The 15000-nt window shown below is 45.0% G+C and overlaps 1 protein-coding gene across 1 annotated transcript in view; it reads right to left on the minus strand.

The window, feature by feature from the left end:
• Positions 1-8367, minus strand: part of rassf3 (Ras association domain family member 3) — a 52984-nt gene extending 44617 nt beyond the window's left edge. Inside the window, exon 1 of the mRNA XM_060049591.1 lies at positions 7643-8367. Coding sequence (XP_059905574.1) covers positions 7643-8237 — 595 coding nt within the window. The 5' untranslated portion in view covers positions 8238-8367. The remainder of the gene's footprint in view (positions 1-7642) is intronic.
• Positions 8368-15000: the final 6633 nt, after the last annotated feature.

Consider the following 15000-nt stretch of genomic DNA (forward strand, 5'->3'; position numbering starts at 1 on the left):
CCATACAGGCAGCACACAGACAGCAGAAATAGATTGAGCAAGAAGGGCCAGTGACTAAATAGGCCCACATGAACCCGTATCATTAAAGTAATACCTGGCGTGAATGAGACACACACAGGATTCCTCATTAGACCTAAAACTAGAGAGTTGCGCAGGCATTTTGAGTGGATTGCAGAGCAGATGCCAGAAGCCAATGAATTAACTAGTGATTGAATGTTAATTCGTGTTTCAAGGGCTTGCTGTTTCACTGAGTTTAGCCCCGACCGGTTCATTCCTCTAACAGTGTTCATTCCTCTAACAGTACATGAAGGCATTGATGATTACTGCAATATTGGTGTAATACTGGTATTCATCTTGGTTCGTGACTTAATGAGGCTGAGGCTAGACCAGTCTAAACCAGCCTAGACTGATGCTAGACTAGTGGAGAACCTTACCTATAACTAGGGTTAACATATGACTAGGGATTACACTACTGGTAAGAAAGACAATCTTCATGGCAACTGTAAATTTTGACTAAGTCATGTCGTAAGACATGAGTACTACTATTTTACAACGGAAAGACATTTTAAAAAAGGCTTACGTGTACACTTCGGTGCCCTCGGGGAGGATGCGGTGACGGCAACCCGCCACCAGAGGGCGGTGTGGTAGGGAGTGTGCTAACATGCGGACAGGTGCAGCAAATTAAGCAATCATTGCCCGACACGTCTACCGAGACCCCCCCCCCCCCCACTCAGCCGTCTGCTGCCCCTCCGCCATTACGACCTAACACCTTCTGGTTTTAGCCATTGGCTGGCTGATTTAGCACACTGGCACGAGCCTACTTGTTGGGAAAAGAGATCATGGGGGAGACAGCGTGAGATGAATGTTTCACGATGGAAGGAAAGAGATGGAGTGATTTGCATGATGGATGGAATGAGTGGGATTGATTGATAGCCGTCCCATGATCGGACACGGTGGCTTCGTCATAACAATTAAACCACTTCCCCAAAACTAACAAGGCGTAGGCCTACTCTCATTTTTTTTTCTTCAAATTATATAAAGAGTGACGAATGCCCTCTATTGGATGTTATAAAAAATGCAAGGGGTGGCATAGGTCAGTGCAAAGTCACCATGGCTCCAGGCCTCTGTGAGCATATGCGTTTGTTTTGACAAGACAGGTGTGTGTGTGCCTGTGCGTTTGTGTTTGTGTGTGTCTGCCACTGTGAACAGATGCAACCTGAGTGTATATTTTTGGTCGTCTTTCATTCTTTCTCCATCTTTTACTCCGCGTCTTCAATTCTTTCCTGCCTGTTTGCATTCTTTCATTGTCATCCTCACAATTCCAGTAATTTCCATTGATCGAAACCTGGCCCGGAGTATGTACCACGTGTGTCCGTGTGTGTGTTTGCGTGTGTTTGTGTGTGCACGTGATTGTTCATACTCATGTATTTTTTGTGTTTCATCATTTAATCAAAACTATGAAGGTCAAGATAAACAAAAGTGTGCTATGTGGGTTAAAGGTATCGCATTTCCACATTCTGTGTGTACAAACAGACGCGTATGTACGCACACACACACACACACACACACACACACACACACACACACACACACACACACACATTAACTTGCATTACAAGGGTTATTGGACCCACTCAGTATACCAAAGTAGGCGAGACGGATTGCATATGACGATTTGACATCAGAACTCTCACACGTGTGTGTGTGTGTGTGTGTGTGTGTGTGTGTGTGTGTGTGTGTGTGTGTGTGTGTGTGTGGTGTGGCGTGTGTGCGTGTGTGTACGTGCCTGTGTGTGACTGAGTGTAAGCAAGAGAGCGAGAGCTGAGAAGGAATGTTGAGAGGGAGCTTGAGAGAGAATGTGGTGTGTGTGATTATAAATTTATTTATTAGACAAACAGTCGCACATTCTGTTTGTCTAATAAATAAAAAATGTATGAAAGGCTAAATGAAATCCAAATGCTTGTTCACAATTGCGATCGTGTGCCATTTTCCAATTTTGTTGTGTCTAGCCACGACTTTGCCAGCAATAACATATTTTTTTTGCAATTCATGCTCTAGGTTTTTGCTTAGATAGAGTGTTCTGAGGGTTGAGAGAGCTGCCAAAAATAATTGTACATTCATTAGACCAATTATTTTTTCGCTGAATAATAAAAATGTACAGCATGAACTGAAGATAAAAAAAATAATTGCTTCAACCTTTTCACTCTTTAGATAAATAGGAACTACTGTACTGTTACTGCCCGATGGACTTTGTTGATATAGAAACGGGTGCTTGATAACCATGTAACTTTCTTGTACTTGCATGTTTGTCTTGTACTTGACCCATATTTAACCCTTCCTTACATGACTGCCCACTCCTATTAACTTATTCTAGAAAGGTCTTTCCACCATTTGGCCTTCTTTCAAGGTTTCTTCCTTTCCTTACTGAGTTGGTATGGGTTTTTACTGAACCAATTCGGGATCAGGGGTTAAGGGGAACTGAAAAGGTCAAATCAATAAGTTTGACTTTTGCTATCGATATTCTATTCGTTTTTCTAAAATAAGAACTATTGGTTTCCATCAGTGTGACACATTCAATCTCATAAATACTCATACTCACCCAGACACCACACACACACACACACACACACACACACACACACACCACACACACACACACACACACACACACACACACACACACACAACACACACACACACACCACACACACACTCTAGAGTAAATAACATTGAAGTGGTGAACAGGCTCTAATTAGACTCACATGAACCTCTTCACACATTCATGCTGATACACCCACTCAGCATCTGGCGTTTGTGTGTGTGTGTGTGTGTGTGTGTGTGTGTGTGTGTGTGTGTGTGTGTGTGTGTGTGTGTGTGTGTGTGTGTGTGTGTGTGTGTGTGTGTGTGTGTGTGGTGAGTGTGTGTGTGTGTGTGTGTGTGTAAAAAGAGAGAGAGACAGAGTCTGTTTAAATATTTCCTCCACTGCCAAATGTCAGGTCCTTAGCCAACGCTAGGTGCAATCCAAGCTCTCTGTTCCCCTCTTCTGAGTAAACAGTCACAGGCTCACAGCTAGGGAGTCACACAACACACACACACACACACACACACACACACACACACACACACACACACACACACACACACACACACACACACACACACACACACACACACACACACACACACACTACTCCGGTGCTCAATAATTTACTCTGGTCGTCTTCATCACTCTCTCTGCACCTGATGCCAGCGCTGGACATTGTACCTGCTCCTTTAAGAGCTCTAACCAGCCCGAGCTGCTCTGTTGTGTTTGGCTTCAATCACAGTGCGCACATTCAGTTTCAGGATAATTCACGTCTAACATATTTTGTTTTTTGACACTTTCATCAAAGCTACATGCATACAGAGGATTCAGAGTAATGCCATTCAGGAGAAGATCAGGGTTAGGCATCTTGCTCAAAGGTGCCTCCATGTGTGGACCCATGGGAATCAAACCCTTTACTTTTAGCTGGATGTCCAACACCCTAGCCCTTACTACCCTATTCCTGAGCCCAATAGCTGGTGACTGATGAACTGGAGGAAAAAGATGGTGGTATTCCTCCATCTTTTTTTTTTTAACATTTTGATACACTTGTGATGAACACTTTTCCATCATTACATCCGTTGCTTGTTTTCCAGCCCATAACGGACATGGCGATGTGCACTAGAGCATTACCTGTTCAGCACAGCAACAGACATTCATCACGCCGATATCAACCACACATTTGAGGGGAAAGCTTGTTGTTGTAATGGATTTATATTTGCATATTCAATTTTTAGCCAATAATATGCCAATATTTACTCCAGCGAGTCAAGATTCTCATTTATCCTTTTTACCTCTTTGTTGGCGTCGGAATCACATTTGCAGTTACACCGATTTTTGATTTAACCCAAGTTTGAGTCTGGCGGCGAATGAGTTTCACCCTGGCCAACAATAAAATCAGTTTACTATAATCTCATGCATGTGTGATCCTTTTTTTGTACGGTTTCACATCTTCCCTCTATAACACAGTTTATTCTCCAGTAATATTTATTTTCGCAAGAAACTACGACAACAATCTCAACAACGTGTGTGAGCTGGAATCCACAGCCCACAGACTACCATGCCTCACTCTTTGACAGCTAGGATTAAGGCCAAAGGACACAGCGAGCACTGGAGATCATCTCATTCTCACACACACACACACACACACACACACACACACACACACACACACACACAGACCCACACAGATAGGCCCAGACACACACGCTCCCCGGCTCAAACACACACACACACACACACACACACACACACACACACACACACACACACAGGACCAGGTCGAGGGCACACACACAGGCCCTCCAACACAAACACACACATGCGCAGAACCACACACCTGGGCCCAACACACACACATAGGGCCATACACACACAAACACAAGGGCACACACACACACACAAAGATACACAGAATGCTAAAAACCACACACATAAACACAAAACACACACACACACACACACACACACAGACACACACACGCAAACACAATCCAAATCCACAAATAAACACACAGGCCCCCACACTCACACACACACCCCCATTCACAGACGTGGTGAGCTCACCAGAATTCCTCCACAGCAGGTTGATTTCCAGCCGGCCCGATCGGCGAACCAGCTTCGGAACACGGAGAAAGAATCCAGAGAACCACCTGACAGTTCTCCCGAAGCCTCTGGCTAGCCCCATGCCTCACACACACACGCATCACACGCTAACACACGCTAACACACACACACACCGATCGTATGCTAGTTTGCTCCTGAATTTGTAGGTTTGAGGTGACAGTCAAAAATCCCAGAAGGCCACGCTGATGTAGGGTGGACCACTGGACTGGGTCACTCATCCTTCCTCTGGTCTCCCTTGTTTCCCTCTCTCTCCTCTCTCTCTCTCTCTCTCTCTCTCTCTCTCTCTCTCTCTCTCTCTCTCTCTCTCTCTCTCTCTCTCTCTCTCTCTCTCTCTCTCTCTCTCTCTCTCTCTCTCTCTCTCTCTCTCTCTCTCTCTCTCTCTCTCTCTCTCTCTCTCTCTCTCGGTGTTGAGTTGACACTGGCTCCACCTCCCCTGTGTAGCCCCCCAATAAGAACCACCCAACCGTCTGTGTCTGTGTATGCGCATGTGTGTGTGTGTGTGCGTTTGTGTGTGTGGGGGGGCTTGAGTGTGTGTGTGTGTGTCAGCTGTCACCTATTTGTTGAGACCCAGTGACAGTTTGACTCCACATGAAACACAAACACACAAATGCACCTTTCTGTCTCAGTCACTCTTGGATCCATTGTCTTTGCCTCTCTCCCCCTCTCTCCCTCCCTCCCTCTGTCCCTCTTTATCGGCCTCTCTCTAAGTCTGAATACACAAGTATTTATGCATCCCGGTGCTAAATGCAGGTCAGCGTGACTTCTTGACCGCTAGAGGAGATTATTCATATGCTGTTATACCGCTGCGGAAATAAACAATAGATGGGCACGTACACACACACACACACATCCACACATAGACACACAGACATATACACAGACATGCACGGACACAGACACACACATTGGCAGAGGGAGGTCGGAATGGCTGAGTTTTGTGGAAACGATGTGCTACAGTATTTCACACAGAAGTTTAAATCTCTCTGTCAACATAGTGTTCAACTGTCAATCCCTTTCCAATCCCTCTCTTTGTCTTGCCCCCCTCTCTCTCTCTCTCTCTCTCCTCTCTCCTCTCTCTCTCTCTCTCTCTCTCTCTCTCCTCTCTCTCTCTCTCTCTCTCTCTCTCGCTCTCTCACTCTCTCTGACTTCTCACTCTTTGCCGAGTCTCCCTCCCACTCTTATCTTTGTCCATTCTTTCTCTGATCATCTCTCTGTCTCCGTCTCCTTTGTCTCGTTGTTCTATCGCAACAACTCTCCTTATCTGGTGTCTTCTTCTGGAAATCTCACAAGTAGACTTGTATCAGCCTGCCACAAGTTGCATAGCTATGAGTTTACTGTGCAGACAATCACAGTATGACGTCATCACATTGACGTTCATTCTCATGTCATTGCTCTATCACAAGACACAAGCCACACATTGCTTGTCCACATACTGCAAATAGTACTGAAAATGTTATTCCGAGGCTAAACTACAAATTAAACAATCTCAGTATTGACAGGTTCAGAACTCCTCCACAACAAACATGGGGCAGCATGATAATACCACGGGTTGTGCACGAAAGAATATAAATCTGCATCCTTAATGTCTTGTAATTACCCCTGTATTACCGGTGCACACAAGACAACCGAGAACTCCCAGGACCTACCCCTGTCAATTGTTTTAATTCATGCTTGTCTACTTTGTACTGCCACACTGTCCGCTGCCAAAGGGTGAGGAGTGGTGGTGGTGGTGGTGGGGTTGTCCTGCCACACTGTGGGTTCTAAACCACCTGCAACAGCAAGTTTTGCTTAACCACCACACACACTGCAAACATCACCTCGCTCCCTCTATCTCATTCTCTCTCCTAGTTACCTCTACCTTATTGGGGTGCCACACTTGCAAATCACATGAGTTTAGAATAAACTCTGGTAGTTCAAGAAGGACAAGGTAGCTGTTTCAGATCTGTGGCACCTGTGTCTGCACTCTCCTGGTTAATAAGTCAGGTTTTAATTCGTCAACAATGAGTAAACCAGAGTTTGAAACGGGAAACCTCAGTTATACTCCTGCATAGCACACACAAAGATATGCTGGCTCTATACAAGTACAAAACATAGGTTTACGGTTTCCTGTAATAGTTATAAGTATGGAATGTTGTCGAGAAGAAATACATCAGGTTACACACATTTTAACCTTTAAGCGAACAGCCCTTTTAAAAAACAGCGGGGAAAACAGCAGGCATTGTGTGCAGGAGAGTAGTTTGTGAATGGCAGACAATAAGACCCACTCCTGCCACCAACCCTCCTTTTATAGGACCACTGCTTTAGAAACAATCTCTTGTTTTTCCTTGGAAGTCGTTGAGACTGATAAAGTACCCCCCTCATATTCCATTTGTTTAATTTAATTTCAATTATGAATTTATCCGACCTCGACGATAATCGCATTCTATTAATCTCTATAGTATAATCGATCTGTGATTGGATCCCAACTGTGACATTCCAATTACATAGCGGACAAGTCATTCGGACCTCTATAATTAGAAACTCAGGATAACATAAGCAGAGGTGAACAAAGAGGTGCGTGTGTGTGGATGTTTGTTGCCATTCCGTCAGGCCATTTCCTTTGATGAGAAACCAGTCGTTCTACATACCGGTGTATGGAGCTAAGCATGTTTTCATTGTTGATTGTTTTTTGTCTGCAGCAACCCAGCGCGTATTGCACTATGTTACATTCTTACCATGCCATTGAGGATCGCCGCCCAATGAAACCATACACTATTTAGCATTCTCTGATCCTTTTTTTAATCACAGAAAGTTATACAAAGACATAAACAAGATTCAATACTCTTTGTAGGCTACAGGTAAATGTTGTGTGACACCTAGAGCCTGTTTAGCGGACAATTAGTTAATTGGCCACAACTGGATAGTAAAACATCACCATAATCATCATAACCTCACCTGAGCAAATCCGACAGTCGATGAGGATGTATCCGCAGCAAAAGTCACACCAGGTGGCCGCCTCTCTCGCCTCGAAGCAGTGCCCTTCGCCCGTCTCCTCCTTCACCCGGGGGTCCTTCTCGGGGGAGAAGATGGTCCTCACATCTGGATGGAGGACTCTCTTTCTGCTCCTGGGCGGCTGTCCTCCCGCTTGGCCGTTGACTTGCTGTTCCCCCGAGTACCGTGTTGCGTACATGGGGTCGGATCTGCTCCCGGTGTGAGCATCCGAGTAGACCGCCGACGAAGCGCGGCCGTCCGGGCTCTGCTTAGCGCGTTCCCCGCCCTCGTTCCATACCGCCTCGAGGCTCCCGATGCTCCTGGGCTGCGGGGACGGATACCGCCGCTTCACCTTCGCGCCCTTGGACATCCGCATCTTGGCGATCGGCGGCGAAAGCATTTCCTCTGATGTGGTAGTCCCACTCACGCCGTCGTATCCCTTGGAAAAGCTGTCTAGCTCCGTCCGCCAGGTTGAAGATTTATGAACCATTCCCAGCACCGTTATCGGCGTTTCGAGCGTAAGGAATCGTGTCGGGGAGTACTTCCCCACCTGGTGCATCACGGTCAACTTGGTTAACGCACGAAGAGTTCGCGCTGCTGCCGAGGGGTAAAATACACCTGTCTGCAATGGCGAACTTCAAGAAGGATTTCCAACTCGCTGTGAACTCGTCATTGTTGTTAAAGGGTGACAGCATTTGAATGCTGTAGGCCTACGTGGGAGTCAGAGTGTGTCAGAGAGAGAGTGTGTGTGTGTGTGTGTGTGTGTGTGTGTGTGTGTGTGTGTGTGTGTGTGTGTGTGTGTGTGTGTGTGTGTGTGTGTGTGTGTGTGTGTGTGTGTGTGTGTGTGTGTGTGTGTGTGTGTGTGTGTCTTTAGCGCAACTCGGTGTGTGGGAGGTAGCTCAGCACAGGTATGTGGAAGAAACGGGTTGGATTTCATTCACCGTGGGAGACGAAGCTCACCCTGTCCGTTGATAATGGCCACTATTTAGAGTTATGTTGAGGATTTTGAGAGATGTAAATCGTCCAAATCGCACACAGTTCATAGTTCAACGTTTAAAGCGAGCAAAACCACAGAAACCATTTTATCTGTACAAATTGGAACTGTTGCTTGAAATAGCTAATTGTTTTTTTATTGGATTTAATTTGACTCATCAGTTCTTGAAAGACAAATCCTGAATCAAACTTCTTTATCTTACCGTGGGATTGTCTGCTATGGCCTAAAATCACCACTATTCGGCAGCATTCACTCATTCTGCAATCTAGTTTCCCCTCCAAAAGCCATTGACATAATTGCAACACTTGAAAACATGGATGGACCTTTATCAGTTGTTGGCTAGATACAAGAATAATATCTGAAATTCCTGTGCTGATTAGTCCATAGTTTCAATCTGTGTCTAATGATGTAAAACAGCAAGTAACATCATAATATAAAAAGTACATTTTCCCAAAATGAAGGGTTTAGGTATCCACAAAACGGAATAATAAAAAGTCAATCAAACAATTGTGATATTCCATAACTGATAAAAAATTGTAATTTGTGTAATGTGTACTTGTATAATGTGAAGTTCAGTAGCCTATTATTAGCGACTGGTTTGGTTGTAATATACCATAATGCCACTAGGGGGAAGTATCTACCAAAACTAGGCATTAAATGTACCTGAAGAACGCTCCATTACGATGAATGACGTTATATAAGCCAGGGTGGATGTGGGGGGGGGATATTTTTAACCCCAAACTCTGAATGTTGACTCATTTTCTAAATTGTCTGCCTCCTCCGAGAAAACAACCGTGTAGGCCTAATCAACGATGTTGATTTATTGTACACCATACATAATACATTTGATAAAAATGATCTTGTTAAAAAATGGCGTGGGTTTTCCATTAATGAGCAATTAGCATCACATTTCATAGCCATTAATCACGTCGAACCGAGGTGGGTAAATTTGAATTCTAGACTTTATGAACCAAAACTATTTAGGCCTACTGCTAAGCAGCATGGCCTGTATTGCCGTCCATGACCTTCTTTGTGGACGTTACTTTCCCAGCTTGTTAATAGCACGCATCTCAGGTGAGTCAAATTCTGTGAGACTGGAGATGGATTATTTTGTTGAGAGAATTTTTGCCACCATCTGTTGGCTGTGCTTTGAAAAAACGAATGAGACTCGAGGGCAAACCTTTTGATTTTCCTCTGTTTTTTTTGTACATAGCTGGAGCGAAATTTGATCAAACCACACCCTGATCCGCAGTAACATACTGTAGAACTGGCGAGAGCTCCACAAGAGCTCTTTGTTGATATTCTTGATTCTAACATCATTGTACAGAAAAGTTTTCTCCTGGAATAAAATAAAACAAAAAAGAACTATACCTCTGTGCAGAAGTCATACCTTGTAGAAAGTGAAACAATCAAAGAAGTTAAAGTCGAGGGAAACTCAAGAGCCAATCAGCCCCACCAATTTATCAGGAGCCACCACAAAAATTCCCCTGAAAAGTCCAATCAGCACTTTATTTACCCAATTAAATAAATTCACAGAGTATTTCAGTATCTCTCTCTCTCTCTCTCTCACCCTCTCCCTCTCCCTCTTTCTCTCTCTCTCTCTCTTGCAGATATTGGATACATCAAAAGCACCTCACATCTTAGCCATGGGAACCGCCCGCTAAAGAGGTTTTATGAAACAAAATGACGCAGTTTCACACACATTTGCTTCCTGTGGTTCTATGGAAACCAGCTATCTGATTGGATGATTCCACTTACGGCCCTCAGGAGATCTGAGGTGATCTGAGGCAGCCTGTCCATTCCAGATTCTGGCGGCCATCATCAGAGCAGAAAAGGGCATCAAACAGACCCACAATAACACAACATGCTGTCCAATCATTTCCACAATGCGCCATTTACCAGATGACGATTGCTTTCAGCATATATGTGCATTTTCATGATATTGTGTGTGTGTGTGTGTTTGTCTCATTGTGTTAATGTGTGCCTGTGTGTTAATGTATGTGTGAGTGTTCGCTCTTGTGTCTAAGTGTAAGATGAATGATAGTTTGTGTGTTGATGTGTTTTGGCGTGCGTGTTTGTCTGTTTGTGTGAGCGTGAGTGTGTGTGTTAATGTAGGTGCGAGCGCTTGTGTGCTTAATGTATGATAGTATGTGTGTTGATGTGTTTTGGTGTATGTTTGTGTCTGTTTGTGAGAGTGTGCGTGTGTGTGTGTGCGCATGTGTGTGTGTGTGTTTGAGTGTGCGATGTCAAGAGATCTTCGACAACACTATTTTCAACACCGAGAGACTTCTTCAGTGTTGTATTGAATATCTTGAAAAATAATACGGTAGTACCGAAGATAAAGCATAAAATAATAAACGAATAAATCAATCAATCAATATAAATTAAGCCATAAGTGCGTCCCCGGATACAGCGACTGATGAGATATTCACAAATTAATGCCTACCGCTTGGCTCCACGGCAATTTCGTAAGCAAATTACCTCGTTATCCCGCGGAAAAACCCATTAATTATCCTAAATTAATGAGAAGACGATGCAGTCCCTACCCAACGCAGGAACCACAACATGTCCTTTAAGGGCTTCCGTACGCACGGAGCACCGTCAGACATGTTGGGGCCCCGCGACAGGCCCACCTGTTCGCAGGTCCTAACGGCCATTTCCCACAATGCCTTTCACCAGGGGCAGATGGCGGTGGCGATATTAGCGGCGGGAAACCGTGCTGGAGAGTGGAAGAGGGGCACGTGCTCGCAATGGGCCCTCGTAGATCAACGGGATGACCATCATGAGGGTAATGACCCGTGGCTCTGACAGTTGAGACCTTCACTCCAGTGTGTGTGTGTTTGTGTGTGCGTGTGTGTGTATGTGTGTGTGTGTGTGTGTGTGTGTGTTTGGCCGGGGGGGGGGGGGGGGGCACTTCTCCCGTCCACAAAACGTCCTTTATTACCCAGAGGTCTCCAATCTCTGACGAATGACCTCTGACCGCCCCATTGGTCCACCCCACCATGCCCCCCCCCCCCCCCCCCACCCCCCTATCCCGAGAGGTAAAAAGAAAAAATGAGAACCGCCAAATTACAACAGAAAAAAAAGGTTTGGTTGATACTCATCTACAGATCGTTTGGTAATCACCCTGCCCCGTGAAGAGTGACCTTTTAGTGTCTTTGAGGCTACGTTAATCAACAACCCCCTGCAGCCCCCTGCACCTCCGAGGTCGAAACTAATGTCCCTCCCGTTGACGATCAGATTCTCCCCCATATGGTCCTTCTTGGTTGGCTAGATCTTCCCATTCCCCCCCCCTCCCACACACACTACTGCCCCCCCCCCCCTTCATTTCCTGCTGTGGACCCCCCTTTCTGACAGAGGGGCAGATTGAATAAATCCCATGTTGTCGTGTGCCATCCGGTAGGTAGGTAGTGGCCTGGAGCCGACATGTAGCATTTAATTTTGAACATCCTCTACGATGTCAATGGTCCTCCAGAATGCATTCAATCACGACGCGTTCACGCGTGATCACTTCACGGCGTATAATGTAAATCGATAGCATACCCACCATAAATAGACAGGGAGTCCCACGCCGACATACGTGCACGTGCTTGTAAAGATGTAAGAGCGGAAGACACCGCCGAACCAGCCAGTCTCAAGGCTGGTGGATTGGAATCATCGCTGGAGGAACGAGAGAGAGACAGATATACATTATTCACCATGAAGTAACCATAGATAATGTATATTTTACACTGTACAATGAACAATACATATATTGTACATGAACAATATATATATATTGTACATTGTTGAGGCCGTGCATGTTCTCTAGTCCTATTCAATGTGTTCTCACTTGTTATGTCTACAATTATTTAATTATTTTTTATATCGTTAGCCTCCTAGCATAATGCCTAAGTCATAGTTCGGCCAAATTGTGATATCTGCCAACCCTACACTCCTAATGCTGCGGATTCACAATGTCTCATTTGCTATATCTATGTATTGGCAACATCTGGTCAAGATTACTGTGACAGTATAAATATCTCAGTGATTTTCTGAAAAATAAATAAATATGACTATTATGCTATGAGGCTAACGATATGCAACATGAAGTTGTAGAGCATTTATTTTTAATAATTTAGATAAAAAGCACAGGTAGACTCCCTGAGGAGGGAGTTACTCTCCGTTTGATCTGTAGACAGGTCCTTTTTGCCCAAGTTTCCAAACATTGTCTGGATAAATACATAAATATAACACCCCGCAAATCAAAGGCAGGTACAGCTTCAGGAGAAAGAAGAAGAACAAAGCCATATTCCGCAAGGGAAGTTTATTCAAGAATTTAAAGTCAATGTTGTTCTAAACAGGCTTTCATCACACGTTTGAATGGAACATTTGAAAATGAGACCGACTGCTCTGAAGCAGCCATCCGTTTCTCGTGGTTGACAGCCGGGCCTGGCCATAATATAGTTATGTAGATCCTGGTGGTCTGCAGGTACGCCTACACCTGAGGATTGCTGGGATAACTCAAGGCCACTTAACATCCAGATTCAGAAAGGGAATAAAAAATGTGCATATTGATAAGAAAATCATTTATCTTACTATTTGCATGTGTTCATCATGACCTTTGGCCCCACAATAGGGGGGCTTTAAAATACCACACACACACGCACGCACGCACGCACGCACGCACGCACGCACACGCACACACACACACGCTCAGAGCCACACACACACACACACACACACACACACACACACACACACACACACACACACACACACACACACACACACACACACACACACACACACACACACACACACACGCGCTCAGAGCCACACACACATTGAGTCAATCTCCAAAACGGTCCGAGCTTACTCAGAACCATCGCTACACTTAATTTTTCCTCAATCTTCTGGGCTCTATCTGGATCAAATTACCCTTTACAAGATGCACACAGACACAGACACACACACACACAGACACACACACACACACACACACACACACACACACACACACACACACACACACACACACACGCACACACACTTGAATACTCTTGCACACACTTGCAAACGTATGCAGAAAACTCTTTGCTCAAGCAAAAAAACTTTTGGTTTCATCATCCGATTTCCAACCATTCTCCCTCCCTCGCCCAATCTGTTAAGCCTGTGGTTGGCTCCCTACCCACTCTTTCTTCTTTTTCTTTATCTCGCACGCTCTCTCATTTTCACTCTTCCCGGCAGGGTTGGAAGTGGTCAAAGAAGAGCCGGGGGGGGGGGGGGGGGGGGGGTGGGGGGGGGTTCGAAGCATGTCAGCGCTCAGACAGGGTTCTACCCTACGAAGAAAAAGTTAATTGAAAAATAAGTAACCCCTGTTGTGATTCTTAAATGACAGAGTGGCTATAGCGCGGTGGGGGCCGCATCCCACGGCAGCGGGAAAGCAGGAACAAAGCACTAATTAGAATCCTCTTGGAATTCATCATCCTGTGCATAATGAAGAACACTGTTTTAGAGTACGTGGGAAAGCTTTTCCGAAAGGTCAACCCACCGACGGTTTTACCCTTCCGCAGCCAATTAAACAAAGAAATATGAATATTTATCGAGGAGAATGCTACTGCTGGGTCAGAGAGCCTCACCTGTCGCGGGGGCGGCTCCGTCCGCGCGAGCGTTGTTGACCGAATGGAAGTGTAATCATGGCTTGGCTGCTGGTGCTGCCAGCTGATTAGATAATGCTCTGGAAAGGGTTCAAGCGCTGATGCCTCGCGCGCAATCAGACAAGGCAGTGGAAGATGCGTGCAGCTGTGTGGGGACATCGCCCCCCCGGTGAGAGCAAAGAGCAAAGCCTGAGAAGGAATTATTCAGGTGAAGTCCTGGAGACCTTTTCAAAAAGTTATTCGTTTTTCTGTGTCTGCAAAGTCAACCTTCCAACCAGGACCGAGGTGACAAGGAAAAAGTAAAAGAAAGAGAAGATAACTAATGGTCTGAGCTTGTGTGTTGGATATTTTCCCATCCCGTTCCTATGATTTAAAGTTAACTCTGAATAGCAACAAAATACCACTTAGAGGGAGTTTGGCGTGACTTCTGAGGGGAATGATACTAAAGAAAATATTCGGAACCTTGTCAAGATAAGTTCTCATAATAGAGGGCAGGAAGAAACATAACCTCAAACTGACAACAAAATAGACACATCAGACTCTACTAAAAAGGATAAAAATTCATATTATCCCTTCCAAATATTACAAATAAAGCACCATATTCCCCAAACACCTGTCAACCCAGATAAGATGTTTACCACTGGACTGATGTCTGTTCTTCGTCTGTGTCTGTTGTTGCTGCCACGTGC

Source organism: Gadus macrocephalus, chromosome 4 (assembly GCF_031168955.1).
Source record: "Gadus macrocephalus chromosome 4, ASM3116895v1".
NCBI lineage: Eukaryota > Metazoa > Chordata > Actinopteri > Gadiformes > Gadidae > Gadus > Gadus macrocephalus.